Genomic DNA, 19568 nt, shown 5'->3' with positions numbered 1-19568 from the left:
GAGGGGTTAATCGGAAGGACAAGAAACTCCGGGTGGTGAACGCCGTAGTACATGCACAACCTGGATCTGCGGTGAATCGGATGCCGGTTTCGAGGGGAAAGATAAAAGGAAAATCAGTTTCTGTGCTACGAGATACAGGTAGCAGTGCCGTAATCGTTAGACGCAGTTTGATTCATGAGAATGATCTAACTGGCGAGAAATGCCCTGTGAGGCTAATTGACGGCTCAATACAATGGCTACCTGAGGCAAAATTGGAAGTGCAGACGCAATACTATTCTGGAAAATTGACAGCGCTGTGCATGGAACGCCCTATCTACGATTTGGTGTTGGGAAATATCAAGGGCGCAACATTTCCCGAGGATCCTGATCAAGGTCCCGCACCTGTGCGCTGCAAGGAATCTAAAAAGAAAAAGGCAAGGCGAGGAAAGCAAGGCCATGAGAAGCCGGAAGAAAAGCCCCGAGACAAGAATAAACAAAAGGAAGCCCCTCAGGAGGAAACCGATAAGAAAGAGGCAACACAGGAAATAAAGTCAGGACTGCCTAGGCCTTCGTTGATGCAGGTAGCCCAAGTGTTTTTCCTACTTATGGGAGCGTTACTTGGGATATTTCACCTTCAGCGGAAGGAATACCGGTGCCTAGGAAGGAACACTATTACAGTGATTCTTTTTGTTGGTCTGTGCGCGTTGGCACAGGTTCCCGTGTATCCGTCGGCGCTACTGGTTGTAGGGGCAATTATCGGCACACATTGGTTGTGTGATTTGCAAGAGGATAAGTCCTGCCTCAGGGAATTTTCAGTAGCCCGATCGGAGAACATAGAAGCGTCTCAAATGCGAGAGACTAGAGCGAAGGCAGAATCCCTGGCGGACAGAGGCGTGTCACGCACTGATCGCGGGTTAGAATTACGCTCGGAAATTTAGGTTTGTGCGCTTCGTATTTGAAAAGCGGTGTGTTGTTGATTCTTGTGTGTATCTGACGACAGTGTGTTGCTATGTTTGTGAATTTCATGGCATTGATGTGTAAATTTTGTAATGGGTTATTACAGTTTGTGAAATTTGTGCAATGTGTGTGATATGGTCATTTGCCCCAAATATTTGTGAGCGCATGCATGTGCGCGCGATGTTCGTGGTTGTTGTGAATATTGTGGGACAATATTCTTTAAGGGAGGGGCAGTGTCACGAAATCAGCGCCCATTTTCATCACGCCGGTACGGCGCGAGGCCCGCACGGCGTCGCGTGGAAGGCAGGGGCTTTAATGGAGAGAAAAGCCCCCTTCCCCGCGTGGGAGAGCGCGTAGCTTTGTACGCGTTGCCGTGACCCTCTTTCCCATTGCCCGGGGAGGACGGTGGTTCATCGGACTGGAATCAACCAGAAAATTCCAGCATCTTCTATGGGACCTGGCCAATGGCGACGCGCGGCTCGACGGGAGGAAGAGAGAGCGCTATAACCAGCGAAGCTAAGTGTGTGTGCGCGCTAGCTTTGACGCGTGCTAACAAACAGACGCGGCGCGCCCTATTTAAAGAGACCGCGCCGCTCGATGAGTCAGTCAGTCAGTCAGTTCGTCAGTGTTTGCGACGTGTTCGCCTGTGCTTCGGCTGGACTCCCGGGGATCACCCGCTGCTGGCAAGCCCACGGACTTTCAAGGGAGCGGCGCTCGTCTCGTATGGCGGCCACATCGTGACTCTTGAGGCGTCGGACTGCAACAGTGCCCGGTGAACAATTTGGTGTTTGTTTATGTAACTCTCTCGTGTTTCATCTGTTGTAAAGCCTCTATGTTATTGAATACCTGTGTAATTGCATGCTTAGCGTTGGTTATTCTGTGAACCTCTCGTCTGTGCATTTCAAGTGATCTTGTGTGTTCCTTTGTATCGTCTCTTGCTGTGCATAAAGTGTGTTTTGTTTGTTATTTCTGACTCCGATCCTTTCTCTGGTTTGAACCGGCGACCGGTGGGCACCAAACGACCACCTCCTTCTGTCACTATAAGGTAGTTGAATTCCGGCTGAGCTTGCCACGCAGGTCGAGGGCATCTCCTTAGCGACCGGAACAGCTATCCCCACTCACTCTAAGGGTGTCTGGGAATGTGCGCCCGTTAACGGCGCATCGTTAATAATACCCCCTAATTATTAACGGGTGACACCGTGAAACTCGTAACCGGGCACCGTTCATCCCCTGGCCAAGATCCTTGGAGGGCGGGTCGAGACTGTTTCCACGCGCCACCATCAGCGAATATTACAATGCTGCTCGCTTAGACCGCAAACTCTACCCCGACCCTCATCCCAATCTCTCCGTTTGGGAGGCTCATGTCCTTCGGCAGATACATCTGAATACGCTCATAACCCCTGCACGGCTATATCTGTGCACATTCCGTCGTGATCCATCATGCCCCAACTGTGCCTCCCCTTATGCCAACCGTTCCCACAGCATATTTTCATGCCCGGTTGCATTGCAATCGGGTTCCTTCCCCACCCGCTCTCATACTATCCGAACCTGGGTGGACTGGCTTGATGCTGAGGGGGAGGAAGAACAGCGCCTGCTCGTTCAGGACATCGATGTATTAGGCGCTTAAGTATTGCGCTTTAATAAAGTCTTCTACTATTACTAACAGCAGCAGCGCTGACGGGTACTCCATGTACATTTTTGCGTAATCGCCTTCATAAAACGTGTCCGACAGGTGCACTTAGTGTGCCTGATGCAGCCTTGTTGTGTCCACGTAACTTTTATTACGCGTATTATGTTCTCCAGCATTTGTTCGTGCATACTGTGCAGACACAAAATTGTTCGCCTAATCTGAATTGACTGTGAATTGAACATCATGGCTGACGATTATCAAAGCTCTCTAGTACTTTAGAATTCCAGAGAAAAAACTTGTTTTGCTTTTCATTTCTTTTTTGATCGAAGTGTCTATACAGATATATTCTCCGTGCCTTGCGATTCCGATTAAAGGTACGAAGCTGTAGACCTGTGGCTAAAGTAATGTCCAACGTATACGCCTACCATTCCACGTGCTACGCACAAGGGCGGACAATGGAACACGCTGTTGGCTACTAACGCCTTTCATGCGTCGCATAATTGAAACTGGCGCCTGTTTTTACAAGTTTATTGCGGTCGGATAGCGATGAAAGAGAAGGGCAGAGGCGCGCAGCGCGACAAGTAGACCCTTCGGCGATGGATTGCCTTCGCACCTAACGTGCTTTGCATTTCTGCATTGCAACTTGATCATATAAGAAGGGGGGGTATTTGTAAAGGCTTGGAAATTGAAGCAGGCGTTTGGGCAGGCGAGATTAGCGAGAGCATCCAGACGCGAGCACTAGGCGATGGTCATGCGGCTCGAGCGTAAGCCCGTCTTCTCTGCAATGGCCCCTCATCAGAAAAGGAGTCATGCTGGCGGCTTAACGGGCGGAATAGAGCGCGAGATCATAGTAAGGCTTGAGGCGTTGAATATTCATAGTATTGCGGCCGCGGTGACGGAGATCCAGAGATGGCTCGAGGGGCTCGACAAGATAGTTCACAGGATACGTCTGCTTCAAGACACTGTATATATAGGGACCTTGATATTTTGTGAGATTTTTCTGGAGAAGCCCGGTGCACTGGGAGGTATCCACGACCTGACAAGAGAGCAAGACGGGAAATACGTGGCAGTTTTTTGGAAGCATTGGATAGCTGTCGTGAGGACGATGCGATCTGACGGCAACATTCAGCGTGCTTGGCAGCTTCTGAAACAGTGGTGCACTCTGCTGTGTCAGGGTGGTAGGGTAGCATAGTTAACGATGGGAACGGAGGGATGACGGCCGTAAAGAAAGGAGAAAAGCCTGTATTAGATTGCGTGGCAGTATTGTACGCGAACGTAACATAGAAAAGAACCAGTTCGTGTGATTCGAACCGACGTACATAGCCAGCATGTCACCCAGAGTGCGGTTAAAACGTTCAGTTAGGTCGTTTGTCTGAGTGTGGTATACAGTCCAAGTCCGTGTGGTACACAGTTCAAGTCCGATGAATTACGTTGCGTTCTCGGGACAGAGTTCAGATGAAGTCAAAGAAAAACTCGACCTCGTTAGCTGAGCAGCTCACGAGAGGCGCCGTGAAGGATGTACCTCCGCAAAAGTAAAGATGCCACATCCTGGGCTGTCTCAGCAGGCAGTGCGGCTGTTTCAGCATACCGCGTCAGGTGATCAATGGCAACAATAACCCACCGTTTTTTCAGATGCAGTGTACGGGAGTAGCCCGTATAAATCAATGCCAACGCGATCAAAAGGACGAGGGAGACAACTCAGCAGAAGTACATTCAGTGGGTGTATTGCGGCGTCGGCAGTCGAGGCACGATCGCACGTGCCTCGAAACAACATTATACATGGCACACCAGTAGTATCTGAGGAGGAGGCGCGTATACGTCTTGAAAAGACCCGCGTGAACGCATTGCATGTCAGCGCGGAAACAGGTACAGGTGTAGGGCCCTAGGTGTCGGGGAATGACGTGAAGCCATTTTCGTCCGTAATAATGGTGAATACGGAGGTATAGAGTACGTTGTCTCGGATTTTAAAATGCGATGTTGACAACGCATGGCGCACAGTGGTGTAACCGTCGATGGGTTGGAGAGAAAGTCGAGGAGAGCCCTGACCCATGGACCCTTGCACTGCTTAGAAGGCATGTCCTGAGGGCGGGAGACGGTGCAGGAATCTCGATTTTGTAGAGGCTGGCAACTTCAGCTGGTAGCGGGGCGCGAGACGAGGCATCGGCGTCCTGATGCTTGCAGCCGGACCGGTGGACGACGTGGATGTCATATTCTGGGAGACGCAGCGTCGATCGGGTCAGGCGGTTGGAAGGATCTTTTAATGAAGGAAGCCAGCAAAGAGCATGATGGTCCGTAAAGACCTCGAAATGACGGTCCTACATTTGAGAACGAAGCTTGCCTACTGCCCACACAACAGCGAGGCGCTCTTTTTCATTTACAAAGTAGTTGTGCTCAGTCTTCATAAGTGTGCAGCTTTCATATGCAACTATAGATGAGTCGAACCCAGCACCGCACCGAGACCAATATACCTCTGCCGTCCGTGTGGACTGCCGTCGGAGTCAATTGGGTAAAAATGGTGCAAAATGAGAGCCGTGAGGAGACGACGCAGGGTGTTGTAAGCGTCGTCGTACGCAGATGACCAAACCGAAAAAGTGGTATTGCTGGCGAGCAGCTCAGTCAAAGTGGTAGAAATTGATGCAGAGTTGCGTATGCACCGCCAAAAATAGAAGCAGAGCCTTAGGAAGCTTCGTTGTTCCTTGGAGGAGGATGGCTTAAGAAACGCAGTAACGGCACAAAGTTTGGCGAAATCAGGGCGTGCGTCGTCTTTGGATACAATTAACGTGACCTAAAATTGTGAGTTCATGGGCAGCAAAAGTGCATTTTTTTTTTTAAGTTCAGCTGCAGGCAGGCGTTTGTGAGACATGTCAGAACGTGCCTCAGGTGACATAGGTGCTTCTCAAAGTCGGGCGAAAAAATGACGTAAACCTATATCCATCATTCGCTTGAAAGTTGCCGGAGGGTTGCACGGGCCGAAAGGCATACTGGTGAACTCGTAGAGGCCGTCAGGGGTCACAAATGCGGTTTTGGTATGATCTTCAGCTGCCATTGGGATCTGCCAATAACCAGATTGTAAATCGAGTGATGAAAAGAGCTCCACTCCTTGGAGGCAGTCCAGAGCATTTCTCCTATTCTGCTGTAGGAAATACCCCAGGATCCTAATAGTATTGACTCTCGGTACCTTGCTCCCTCCCACGTATACCTCCACTGGTTTGTGTAGGTGCGGTAGGTGGGATTTTCGGGTTAGTTGTGTTTTGCTGCACATTGAGAACAGTCCAGATTTGTGAGGAGAGCAAGATAGTCCTCTATCTAGGGCGTAGTTATGAACTATATACGCCGCTTCCTGAAGCCTATGCGATATATCGGCGCTGGAGCCTGCATCGGTCAAGATTGTGATATCGTCTGCATAGATGCTATGTTTGATGCCTTCTACCTTATTAAAAATGGGCGAGAGATCTTTCATTGCAAAATTGAAGAGTACCGGGGAGAAGACCGATCCTTGGGGCGTTCCTCTGCCCCCGGTGCTGATGGGATCGGACCTCAGTCCCACGAAGCTAACTTCAGTTTTCCTGCAAGTGAGGAAATGTTTGACATAGTTGAAGTACTTGCTTCCCACTCCAGCCGAGTTGAGGCCTTCGATAACCGCTCTGTGCTCAATATTATTAAACGCCTTAGTGAGATCAAGTCCCAGGATGGCTCTATATGATGCATCGTCCTCAGGAGCATCTATAATGTCGTGCTCTAATGTGAGCATGATATCCTGCGCGCTTAATCCCGGCCTGTGCCCTACCATCTCCACTGGCCAGAGTTCCTTGGTTTCCATATGCCCAGAGATTCTGAGTTGGACCACTTTTTCCATGAGCTTTCCCAGACAAGAGGTGAGAGGTATGGGCCTCATGTTGGATAGTTCAAGCTTCTTGCCCGGTTTAGGAATAAGGACCAATCTGGAGATTTTCCACTCCTCTGAGATTTCGGCCCCTTCCCAAATTTTATTCATTACTTCGCAAATTAAGTGTAAAGAGTCTTCGTCCAGATTTTTAATCATAGTGTTGGTGATATTGTCTGGCCCTGGAGCAGATCTCTTTCTGAGATCGTGCAGGACCGCCCTAATTTCTGCCAATTCAACTGGAGCATCTATGGCCTTATTCTCGGGCCCGGTACAGCAAAGTAGAGGGGGGGGGGGGGGGGGGGGGGGCGGTATCCTGACATGTATATGTTGTCCTGATTGCATCTAGCAGCTCCTTGTTTCCCCCTTGGAACTTGTGCTTGATCTTAATCTGGTCTAGTCTGGCCCGTCTCTTAGTGCAGAGGTAGCGGAGGATAGCCCAGGTCTTGGGAAGGCTCATGTCGAAAGCTCATCTCATCACACACCTCTGCCCAGCTCCTTTCAAACAGATTGGCTGCGCACCGCTCAATTTCCTTATTGAGGTTAGCAACCTCCCTTCCGAGATTTCTGTTCCATTTTTAGTTTTCCACCTGCCCTCTAATTCTCCCTTGGATTTAAGGAGATGTAGGTGTTTGTCTAATTTTGGGACTTGGAGATTCGTCGCCTGTTCCTTCGTGGCCTCCTTTACATGCCGATTAAATTCTTGTTGCCTCTCAGTCAGAGAAGACCCCTCTGATGGACCTAAATTTATCCCAATCTATTACTTTGGCTCGTAACACAGTATCCCGAAGACTAAATCTGAGCCGAATTTCTAAATGCTTCAGAGGATAAAAATTTGTAAAGTGCGCCTGTTCAGTTAAACGAAAGTTGGGTTCGACATACTGCTGCGCTTATTTCTTGCAATTTATGGCTAGCATATAGAATGTTACAACATTAGCTATTACAAAAACATTGTTTTCCATGCCATAATGCTATAATGCTTGTTATAAAAAAAAATGGTAGCCAAAAGGCTGGGCTTCCAGACACGGTGGGGCAGCTTTCAGCTACCAATCTTTCATAGTACAATACTGTGGTGACTGTGATAATATAATGTCTAGATCATTATACCGTAGTATGCAGCTTAGCTTTCTTTTACATTGAACGTAGCTCCAGTGATCTCGCTTCAAAGCCTAGTCATTATTTTTTTTTTTTTCCTCCATGCAAATAGTAGGGCAGCGCCTTTCAAACCGAACTACCGAAGATCGATTCCTTCTCTGCTTGACTTCATTTCCGAAAGAAATATAGTTTGCCTTTTTATTTTATTTTTTTAACTCCGTCCAAAGCGGAACTCGCGTGGCAAGATGATGATGATGATGTGGCTTTTCCCTTTGAAGCGGGCAGTCACAGTTACTGCGTCCACATAAGTCTAGGCGACGCTCCACTGGCTCCACCTCTCGTGAAAATCCTGCATGAAGTCAATGGCACCCACTGAGGGCACCGAAGGAGCGCTACTGTACTAGGTATGTACTGTAGTGAGGCACTATATATGTAAGTACATGTATCCGGCCGTTCGGTGGGTATCTGCCGGTGGTAAAGTTATCGCACGTGCTTGCGGTCCCGCGTTACCCGCTTGTGCAAAAAGGTGGGTGCAGGAGGAACGCGGCAAGAGCATAATGGATCTGAAAAGTGTGGTCGACATCCTCGAGCGCATTGCGCCACCCTCAACCGCGGCGTCGTGGGATAACGTCGGTCTGCTGTTGGAGCCAAGCGGTTCGCCCGTCGTAAAGAACGTGCTCATCACGAACGACCTGACCCAGCAGGTGATGGACGAAGCTGAACAGCGGAATGCCCAGCTGATAGTTTCCTACCACCCGCCCATATTCACGCCGCTTAAAGCGCTTCGTCAGTCCGAGTGGAAGGAGCGGATTGTGATCCGCTGCCTCGAGAAAGGCATCGCCGTCTACTCACCGCACACTGCGTGGGACGCGGCCGACGACGGCGCCAACGACTGGCTTGCTGCCGGCCTGGGTGGCGGCGGCTCGGATGGCTCGGAGCCGCTGGCGGCTGGTGGCGGCCGGCGGCTGCACCTCGCGCCGCTCGTGCCTCTGAGCGAACTCGCTGCGCGTCTTGGGGAACACGTCGGTACACCAGGGCGTCTACGACTAGCCCTGGCCGCGCGACACACCACGCGCAGCACGGTGTCGCGGGTTGCCTTGTGCGCGGGAGCGGGCACGTCCGTGCTGCGCGAAGCGTTCGGCGAAGCAGAGCTGCTCGTGACGGGTGAAATGTCGCACCACGACGTGCTGGACGCGACACAGCGTGGTACGTCGGTGCTGCTCTGTGAGCACGCCGTCTCGGAGCGCGGATCGCTGGGCCGTTTGGCCCAGCGGCTACAGCGGGAGGCGCCCGCACTCGCTGTGGGCCTCTCTCAGGCAGACACCGGACCCCTTCAAGCCATCTAACACCATTTATTGTTTCACTTAACCGGTTTCATGTGCCACAGTCCGTCGTTGAGGTAGTGCACGTTGTCCACGCCAATACCTTTGTTGATGCTAGCTCTGCAAAAAAAAAAAAAAAAGAAAGAAAGAAAGTACTCGTGTATACTCTGCAAGCACAGGCGTCCCTCACGTTGTCTACAATACATACTGTTCGTGCCATTAACAAAGCTAACAGTGCAGCGGCATCCAGCGCCGTGGTTTCTGAAAGTTTAATTTTACTGGCTAACATCTCTGCAGAAACTTAGGAGTGGGCAAAATGCAGTCGCCTCAATGACACTGCCTGGCCCTGCAGGTAAGGCTAGTGAACTCAGCATGGCAGCTTAAGAAGAAGAATGAAGTAATTCAAGACTTACATGTCATCTGTGGACATCACTGTGAAGCCAACAGCCAGTGCGTGCTGCTTGCCCTCAGCCATGATCGCCTACAAACACAATTAAGGACCACAACGCTGCTACCTGTGGCCAATCAGTTGCAGTGCCTACAGCGTTTTCAGTTTGTTCTTGCTGTCGCATGCCGTAGCATGCGTTTTCTTATTGTTGTATGCGCACACATCATCTTTGCAAAACCAAAAATTGAATACTTTGCAGGCATTTGTTAGCAATTTTAAAAGCACTCCACACATCCTAAGCCGAGTTTGTTCTATGTATTTCACCGCTCTGTCACACTGTGAAACATCTGTCAACTCTTAAACAGATATGCATGTAGGGTGATCTGGATTTTCTACACAAATGTAACTGAATGGCACTTCCCTTCGTTTGTTTGTTATTGTTTTTTCTTTTGAAAAATAATTCACCAGCTTGATGCAGTTACAGAGCATGTGCCTTATTTTGCTGAAATTTAACGCGTCTTCCCAGATCTGCTGTGTTGTAACAATACAAATGAACCCACTAAGCCTAGATGTGATAAACAAAAGTGATAAGCTGTCCGAGTAAATAGCAATACCTGGCCAGCATATTTCTTAATACCGCTCAGGTATATTACTGCCAAAATGCATTCTTTCTCCTAATAAACGGTCTATGCAATGAAAAAAAAAAGGCTATCTTCTTTTTCAATGTAAAATTTACACTGTTTTCCGAGAGTTTTGCAGCAAGTTCCAGAGGAAACAAGGCTAAGGTGCTTGAAAGTTGCAGTAACAGAAAAGTTCATAAAGTTACATTGGACAAGGAAATCTTTCAAAATACTCTGCATTCATTTCTGCAATGCACTGACGTCTATGAAAAGCATTCCAACTGGTTTCAGGTATGTTGTGGCAAGTGTCGGTGCTTTGCTGAACCATTTTTTTCTACAATGAGGGTGCAGGGGCATGCATTAGCCATACGGCCTCTTTGTCGTCCTTCCAAAAAAAAGAAAGTTATCTACGGTTTAACCTGGTTAGACCGATGATACCATGCGAAACCACTATTTAAATTACCTACTCCAGGGCATGTGGACTGTCTGCACTTGGTGCATACTCTGCAGAGCAGAGGCTTTTCAATACATTTCCAAAGGGTGCCCTGCACAAACAGGTATCATAGGCAACGAGGTGGCGAACAGCCTAGCCCGTAAAGCGCTCTCGGGACATCCATCAAGAAGTTTTCCTCACGACATTAAAATGCTCTTCAGAGGAGCAGTCTTCAGGCATTTGAAATCCTTTTAATGTTCATTCTACACTACATGCATGACCAAAGAACTAAAAAAATCCCTAGCCACTTTACTACATTGAATTTGTATGGGCACTGCCTGTACCCTTGCATTGATGTATACAAGATAGGGAATGTCTCCGCTGTGTTCCACATGTGACCTGTGTGCGAGGATATAGAACATTACATGCTGTCCGGGGTACAGCGCGGAAAGGAGTGTGTTATTCACTTCCCTAAAGATAACGGGGCCCATAGTTCACTCCAGGACATTGTCTACCCACATGGAAACCGGTCTTGTAGAAAGCAGGTTTCGTGTCTTTTAATTTTTCTACAGGATTCTGATCTCAACTCCAAATGGTGACAGTACTCATGCTTGTTATCTATTATGTGCAATTATATGTGCCCGACTTGAGGACACTAATGTTTAAGTGGTGGAGCAATTGCCAGCAGAAACCGGAAGGCTATCTCCACCTGTAGCCAGCAACAACCACAACGTGGACTATGACATCGCAATTCGGTGGGACAATCGGGAGTAAGGCACAAGAAAAAGTTGTTGCTCGGCTCAGGCATCTGTGCAAGTGCTTTTGCACTGAAAATACTGCATTATATGTAAGATTTCACAACACAAAACTGCACAATGAGCCATGTGAGATGTAGTGGAAGGTTCCAAGTTAACGTCCATCAGCTGAGGTTCTTTCTAACGTGTGCTGATGCTGGAATGCAAGAGGTGTTTTTTGCATTTCACCATAACCGAAACGGGGTCTCTGCGCCGACCAAAAAACTACTGTAATAGATGCACAGCATGTTGAAAGAGAGAAGGCCAGCCAGCAGATAATGTTGATTTGTGTTTGGGAACACTGAGAACAAACTGGAATTGTGCTGAATCAATAGCTTACCATGTTATGACAAAAAAGGCTACTTTCAATGATAAATGAAGCAAAAGGATAAATTGCTCACAACAATCTCTCATGACAATGAGTAATTACTCCTTTGTTACAAATTACTGCACCCTGGGGAGATTCCTCTATACATTGAACCAACACTGTTTCCACTTCGAATCAATGATCAATTCGCTCTTGCCCTGCCATCTGATCTGCTGGCCGTCCAGCAGTCCTGGTTAGCTCAGATGTTAGAACTGCCTTGGACAGGCAGTCATCCTGGGTTCACGCCTGTACCGGGACGAATTTTTCTTTAACTATGAGGTTTCAGAGTAAGCTGTTTAGCTCTCTTTCGTAACCATGTGGCTGCACTGAGGAGGATGATAATGAGTAATTAGTCCCTTATTACAAATCTACTCCACCTCCAGGGATTTCCCCAAGATTGGACCAACACTGATAACTGAGCATTGTTAGCCTAGAGAAGGTCAAGCAATAAATACAGGTAATGCTGCCCTGGACAGCCTTTGCAAGCTAACTACTGTGACGGAGGAGAAGGAGAAAACATTTGTTAGCACTGAAATGATTTCGGAAGGGAGGTGCCCATGGTTACGGCGCTGGGTAACCCTATTCTGAGATGCCATTGGTCGCTGCCCGAGCTCTCAGGACCAGGGCACGCTGGGCCTCCAGGTACGAGCTGGACAGGTCCGCCTCCTAGCCCTCCCTAGTTGGCTGTCTTATAACTTTTATATTTGTATTTTGCTGGCAGGCCCACACCATGTGGTATAGGTCAGCATACTGCCCGCAGAATTTGACGCCACGAAAGTATTCTTTGTGTGGATCCATGAGACTAGGCTATGCTGCCATTCACTTCCAAACACTGATGAAGGAGTCCTTTTCAGCGTTGCTGTCATAAGTTCAAACTGAGAAAAGGGGGAAAATATGTTCCGTTTAAATATATATGTATTTCTCGGCAATAAATGTGTCTTTTGTGCTAAAGATCTAAACAGCTGATTTTTTTCGGAATAAAAATTCTGTGTTTATTTATACTGTAGAGTGGTAGCGAACTGGGTAAGTGAATTTTGGTTTGCACCCTTGCATTTGCGCAACAAAGACAAGCCGTACAGTATTCACCTCACCCATGTTCTGACCCTTCACTGGGTCTTCAAGCACAAACATGGCAGTTAAATGAAAAGCTGACCAACAAAGTGGCAACACGATTTTGCAAGAAAGAGGGGATAGAAACACTGTTTCATGCTGTTGCCAACAGGTCTGTGTAATGAAATCCAGATTAGCACTGTGCAGCAGCCATCAAGCCGCAATCATAATCCAAGGAAGTGACATGCACAGGGGATTCAACTCAAGCACAGTAAGCTGTGTCACTCAGCACTCATATTTAAGGGTGCACGAATATCAAATTTCTAATATGAATTGAATATATGTTTGTTTTGTATTTGTATTTGAAAAACCGAGATTCCGAATATCCGAAAATTAACGAGTAGACCAAAATTTTTCGAATTCACCGCAGTTTCCCCGTACTGCACACTTTTACGCAATGCTCGACTGCATGGACTCTGCAGTGAAGCATCCTCAAAATGCAATGGGGTCGTTTTGTGGAGAGAAACTTTCCCTTTTGTGAAGAGGGCCTTCCCGACAGTGTGTGCAAAGCGAAGCATTACATGAAATCAAAAAAAGGTGTTATTCTCACTTCAGTTTCATCTCAAATGCGGACTACTATCGTGCATGTGTTCATAAGACAACGTTGCCGTGATGCAAATAGTTTTCAGCAGTTTCTTTCAGTTAATTCAGACAGTTTTTCTGGTCCCTTGAAGGCCAAATTTGTAGTCAGCAGCGATATGACAGCTCCACCCAGTTTCACGCAGTTCCTTCCTGCACAAAAAGCAGGTATATGGAATCCTGTACAAAATTTATGCTTCCCTCCAGTATGCACTCCTGTGCAATTCTAGATCAATTTTTCTTGCAAATACGTGTGAATTCGAAATAAACGAGATGAGCAATGTTTGCTATTTTTATTTGTCCGTGCTTTTCATTTTTGTTTTTTTCACTGACCAGATATTCAGTATTCGAAGGCATTTTTTTCCCATATTCGTATTCGATTTGTATTAAAAAATTTCAATAGTAATCGCGCACCCCTACTCATAATATTTGTTAGCCTTGCTAATATAAAGCAGTTTGTGATGGTTCATTCAAACGCTGCTTAAATGAGTCTAGGCGTCTAATTTTATTTTTTCTACCCTGCAATGGACATGCAAGGCATCATTATATATGGATCATCACATAGCATTCGCCTATGGCTACTAAATAATTTACAATAAAATTTTTCTCTCGTGCTGTTTCAGTTTCAACAGTGCTGTGATACCAGAAGTCAGCATGCGTCATGCGAGGCATAAAAACTGCAATATATTCACTGCTCCTCCATTTTAATGCAATGCTGAAGCCAGCTTGCCTTGAGAGCCAGAATGGCAATGAATGAAGAATCAGCTATTATACTGCAGTTTCTTTTTCATGCCTTTGACATCACAGCAATCATTTGGCTGTTGAAACTGAAACCAAAACAGCATGACAGAGAAACTCAACTATAGAATGTTCAGTGGCCACAAATGAATACCATGTGGTGGTACATATATACTAATGTAGTAGGCATCAATATAAAGAAGGAAACTTGGAACTCGTGTCTCTTAAGAGTCCCCTAAGAGCAGATGGCTGTCCCTATGTGGCTGGGATGGTTGCCTCCTTCCAAGTCACCCATGAATACCGCAGTTTTTCTGTGGCTCTACCACTGTACATTTTGGGTGGCCAAGGAAGCGGTGTGGCATTTAACTTCGTTACAGCCATCGATCCTAGCGTGAGTTCAGCTATGGCTAAGGCCCTTAGTTTCTCGTTATTTGGCAAAAAATTGTGGATTTAAGCATTTTTCACGCAACTATGTATTAGCAGCTACATTCTCTTTTTGTTTTGCCACTGTCATGGACGTCAGTAGAAATAGCAGGATGATGAAAAATTAACTATATTACTTAATCTGCAAATACAATGCAATAAGTAGCTTCAGAACTCAGGAGAAATTTAAGTAATGTAATCTCGCACTGTTTGGGCCAACCCTAGCTGAGGGTTAAACAATAGTGTGCAAATGGAACTGTAATTATACGGAGGCAGCAGATATGTTGACACTGTTTAAGAGGCAACCATTCACCTGGGCGTACTATAATCGAGTGAGGCAACACCTCCAATTCTTTAATGCATACATCTGCCATGCAATAAAGGCAGCCACTGTCACCGCCTTACCATGAGTTCCACAGTGCCCATTTCTTTGCCCTTCTTTGCTTTCCCTACTCCAGACAAAACTTCCAGTGCCTCCTCTTTCTCAACAAATTGCATCACCTTCTCTGTACATCCATAGTCACCATTTGCACACTACACAGTTCGCATCAAGGTCTTTAAAACGCTGGCTTCTCCAAGCAGCTGTTGCACCCAGTGGCTAAAGGTCGCTTTAAATGCCTCTTGAAAAGCTTTAAAAGAAAAAAAAAAACGTTAACTTACACTATGAACAGCGGTATTCTGAAGCACTGCTAAAGGGAGCCCGACGCTGAATTCCCAAAATGGGTTAGTTTGGTTTGTGGTGTTTAACGTCCCAAATCGACTCAAGCTATGGGAGACGCCATAGTGGAGGACTCCAGGAATTTCGACCACCTGGGGTTTTTTAGCATGCACTGACATCGCACAGCACATGGGTGCCTTGCTTTTCGCCTCCATCGAAAAGCGACCGCCAAGGTCGGAATTCGATCCCGCACCCTTGGAAACAGTAGTCAAGCACACTAACAACTGCGTCATCTCGGCGGGGTGAATTCATAAAATGCTATAGCAAGGATACAACCACTGTGCCCTTGGGCACACGGGTCATCTTGGCACCAGGTGACGTGAGGCCTGGGCACATAATGTTTGCGCCACTTAGCACAAACCGAATGGCCCCACGATCCACCTGCAACCACGGGCACAGGAAGGGGTACTTGTGCAGCAGCCGCAGGGTGGGGAAGTACGGGCCCTCGCGCTGACGGAAGAACAGCAGCTCTCCTGCCCCATTCACGAGAATCTCCAAATGGTCATGGCTGGGAAGAGGTACACAACACTGTGACAAAAATATTTCAACCCACAGACCTTCTGTACAGACTCGCCACTGCCATGGCTCCATCGTTTCGAATGCTCGAATGAATTTGACATCTGGCCTTATGGACTTGGGTGTCTGTCACACAAATACAAACATTTGTTGGCCCAATGGACCTAGAAAAAGCAGGGCGATTCCGAGAGAAATCAAGGTCTTGTTTATATATTATACACATACTGCTCAGTACGCCAATAGTGGAATCTTTTGTGAGAATGCTAATATTTTAGACAAAAAGAATTGTGAATGATGTCATGGCAGAGGCAGCTTTTCTGTGCACAGCACTTTTTTGCACAACTTTCGAATGACCTAAAAATCGAGATATGCAAAGCACAATAAATTTTGTCTGCTAAGAGCAAAAGGGACAAAGAGCAAATCAGGCATACTACTGACACAGCGGGCAAGTCGCCACTTCCCAGAAAACATTTATAAAGCACAAGTCTCAAATGAGGCTATCTTCAAACACTTTTTCAATTTTTTTTCTTGCAATTAATGCAAACGATGAGGATTTCAGATTATTTCTGGCTGACCCAAGCAAATGACTCATCCAAACATAGAGTAAAACAATATCTACCACAAAACGTCACATGTTTAAGACCAAACTAGTGAACGGTTCGGCCAACATACATTTTCTTAGGTGTGCTATGAGTGACGAGCAACACATAAGTGTTCAAACCTGAAAGAACGCTATAACTTCTGCTCAGGCATATTCAGAACACTCTTTCCAATTTCGTGTTCTTGCAATTGTCTTTTAATTGAAGTGAACACAACATGTAAGTCCTGCAGATCCATCCTACAAAATTTTTACCATGATTGCATAGCCATTTACTGTCTAACCTTTAATCATGCAAGAGATACAATAGACTTATTCTGAGTGACAAATATCTTTATGTGCATCTTTTTATCTCCCGTGATACGAAAATTTGGCATGATGTCATCAAGCATGCAAGTTAGGCTTGGATTACAGCGTTTAATGCGCTGAGATGACTCAGGCTATCAGATACGCTGTAATGTGTGTCTGTGAAAATTTCGGTCACCTTGGTTCTGTAGAGTGCATCAACATCACAGAGTACATAGACGCCTTACTTTTCACCTTTGTCGAAAAGTGGCCGCCGTGGCTGGGACTGAACCCACGTCCTTGGGTTCAGTAAGTAAAGTGCCCTAACCACTGAACCACTGTGGTAAGTAACAATGGAAGTTCGCTCATTAATAATATCACAGAGTGAAAATTTGAACATTGCAGCAGAAACTAAACCTTGGAGAAGCATTTTGAGTGCACTATAGACTAGTGATCAGTGTTTGTCTTTGAAGATTCAGAAGGGCCCTGTTAGCATTAGCTACTAGAACCTACACGAAACTGAGTGTTATAATCAGAAACTATTAGTCTGTTCACACAAAGCCCCCAATAGTTCAAAAGATGGGTACAGTTTTTAAAACTCAAAACAAGTAATCTACGACCACCTATTTGTGAATGTCTCAATTTCTGCAAGGACTGGCAATGAAACAAGATAAGTAACGAATGGCTTATCCTTCTTTTGACATCAAACACCCTGTTAGTTTTCAGCCAAGGCTATAATTTTTCAACAATGCCTACATGAAAAAAAAAAAAAAAAAGAAAGAAAAAAAAAGAAAGAAAAAAAAAGAAAGAAAAAAAAAAGCAGCATTTTTAGGCAAGCACATACGTAGTGCTGTGAAAATGAGTCATCGCGTTTTATCGCCATTACCTGGCCTCTGATAATGCCACATTGGCTATATAGTTGAGTACTCCTGTGGACAACTATGTGTTGCCCTGACAAGTAGGCTTACTGAACATTTCAACCTTGAAAGTGAATTGCAGAATATGGACAGTCCACAATGGTGACGAACTAGTGTACTGCTTCAAACTGTGTGGTAAGGTCCACGAAAAGCAAAAATGATGATTCAGCACTGCAACCACATTTCTGCAGGCGTAAAAGTCGAGGTAGTATTGGTGCTGAGGCACGGCTAGATCAATTTCATTGACTATTCCCCCCCCCCCCCCTACAGAAAAGACTGAGATGGTGTTTACAGGCTTTCAAGTATCCTGTCATTCCTGATGACTGTAAGGGCTTGCATACAAAATTTTGCAGTAGTGACATATCGAATCACCCACCTACCACTTCACGATTCGAAGCAGATCTTTTTTCGGCAGTATTTGGTTGATGTAATCTTCAGATTGGGGAAACTGTTCCAAAATCTTGCCCTTGATCGCCTTCTGTACTGAGGACTTGAGTTGCGTAATACCGGACACATGCTCCTTCTCATCGAACCTGGAAGTGCAACAAGAACAACGATTTCAGGCAGCGATCCTCCTAGAGAAAGCTCCAATACGAGAACTAATAGTATATTTGCTAAAAAAAGAAATGTATCAGATAGAATGTATCTAATGAGATAAATGAGATATTTGTATTAGCTATAGTTCTTAACAGACTAACAAGCAATGAGTTGTTGAAGGCTATTAGAATTTTAATGTGATAGGCTATCAGATTCCTTGAAATTCAGACATCGCATTTGCAGGCCTGCCACCGAAACAGTTTTATAGGTCATAACACAAAAGTCCTCTAGAGACAAACACCGACCTGGCACTAATATAGGAACTATGCAGTAAATACAAGAATATATTAGACCAATACAAGGGCCGAACGGCCATGACGACAGCTATGTGTCCCAGAAAGGGCACCCCCAAAAGCACAAGTCAACAATCAGGCCAAGTCTAAGGCAATCCTTCCGAACCTAATAATTGCCGAAGAATGAACTTATTCTGAACAGACAGAAAAACTGCTGTTGGACTTCCGTTCAGACTTAACTAATACCACCCTCAGTAACGTCCAGAGGGAATAGCGACTGTCACTTAAGCTCCTACCTTAAATTTATACAACGAACCCAATCTGGCCACTACCGATGAAGCAACAAAAACGAAACCACGCAGCTGCAAATCTTAGTACATTTTGTGATGCTATGTACTGGCACGTCTGGACGAAACTCTAGGAAGTTATGCCGTTCCGTCTGGAAGGAACGCTAGACACTCTGCTTATAAAGTATCCCTTACTTTTTAAACATGATGACTGTAGTTGCAATCAAAACCCCTTTAAATGGGTTGATATTAGTAATCTTCAAGCCCTTCACTCTTGTTCATGCGCAGCGTCCAAATCTTCCACAGTCCATTCAGCACGGCGAATTCGTCGAAATCCAGCCACACGCAAACCTCACCGACCGCACGGCTCTCCCCTCACCGGTCCTCCTATTAGCTTCGCTCGGCTACGCTTTAACTCGGTTTAACTTGATTTGGCTATTCCATGCCAGCTATCAAAACTATTTTGTCCAATACACTATTTAAATTCCTTTTCTACTTAAATAACAAGTTATCCATAGAAACATAATGATTATTTATTTCATTTGCATACAGTGAGCGGTTTTATAGTAGTGATAGATGTCTGGATGCCACCAAGGAAGGGCACCGTCTTGGAAAATTTTACCACCGGTCGAGGCGGGAAAATTTTCCAAGACGGTTCCGGTAAAGTTGCAGGACACTGTAAATAACCTCCTTGAATGCCACCCCTCCAGATCGCCCAGAAAACCCAGAACCCCCCCCCCCCCCCCCCTTTTTTTTTTTCTTTCTTTTTTTTTTTTTCAGTGATCATATCGATACGTTTTTTTCTTTATTCAGATATCCCGTCACTGTACGCTGGCCACACCCCGTTGCGTGCCTCCTTTGCCCAAATCGTAGCAACATGGAAAGCACCAAGGAGGATAACCTCCTGGGAAAGAACAGTAATGTTGGTTTGGTTGGTTTCGTTGTTTCGTTGGTACTACCACGTGACTTGGCATCCTGCGCGCTGGATTTGAACAGAACTGGGGAGTCCGCGGGGCCTTCAGCACGCTTCAAGCAGTGATTTCGTAATAGTTTGCATTTGTATTTTGTTACTTGCTGCAAGTCAACTGTCTGGAATTAC

The 19568-nt window shown here is 46.2% G+C and overlaps 2 protein-coding genes across 2 annotated transcripts; one reads left to right on the top strand and one right to left on the bottom strand.

Annotated features, from left to right (window-relative positions):
* The first annotated feature begins 7935 nt into the window (after window positions 1-7935).
* On the top strand, window positions 7936-9018 carry LOC146191662 (NIF3-like protein 1). Its single transcript, XM_084602184.1, has one exon. It carries the CDS (start codon window positions 7985-7987, stop codon window positions 8888-8890), a length of 906 nt encoding a protein of 301 aa, XP_084458310.1. The 5' UTR covers window positions 7936-7984; the 3' UTR covers window positions 8891-9018.
* Window positions 8884-18893, bottom strand: MCTS1 (malignant T-cell-amplified sequence 1 homolog). Its single transcript, XM_084602185.1, has 5 exons — window positions 18665-18893; window positions 17733-17885; window positions 15310-15544; window positions 9280-9347; window positions 8884-8986 (listed from the first exon to the last, which is right to left on the bottom strand). The coding sequence occupies exons 1-5, from the start codon at window positions 18673-18675 to the stop codon at window positions 8905-8907; spliced, it is 549 nt and encodes a 182-aa protein (XP_084458311.1). The 5' UTR covers window positions 18676-18893; the 3' UTR covers window positions 8884-8904.
* Between the last annotated feature and the right edge of the window lie 675 nt (window positions 18894-19568).

This window comes from Amblyomma maculatum, chromosome 4, assembly GCF_055883805.1.
Source record: "Amblyomma maculatum isolate TAMU_Amacu chromosome 4, ASM5588380v1, whole genome shotgun sequence".
Lineage (NCBI taxonomy): Eukaryota > Metazoa > Arthropoda > Arachnida > Ixodida > Ixodidae > Amblyomma > Amblyomma maculatum.
The sequence above is the reverse complement of the archived record's forward strand: the minus strand, read 5'-3'. Positions and strand labels throughout refer to the sequence as shown.

Coding starts and splice junctions, on each gene's coding strand:
- MCTS1 (XM_084602185.1), bottom strand. Junction 15,545..17,732: donor CTGCTTCGAATCGTGAAGTG/GTAGGTGGGTGA, acceptor ACCTCTTCCCAG/CCATGACCATTTGGAGATTC. Junction 8,987..9,279: donor GTGATGTCCACAGATGACAT/GTAAGTCTTGAA, acceptor TTTTTTTTGCAG/AGCTAGCATCAACAAAGGTA.
- LOC146191662 (XM_084602184.1), top strand. CDS start 7,985: ATGTATCCGGCCGTTCGGTGGGTATCTGCCGGTGGTAAAGTTATCGCA.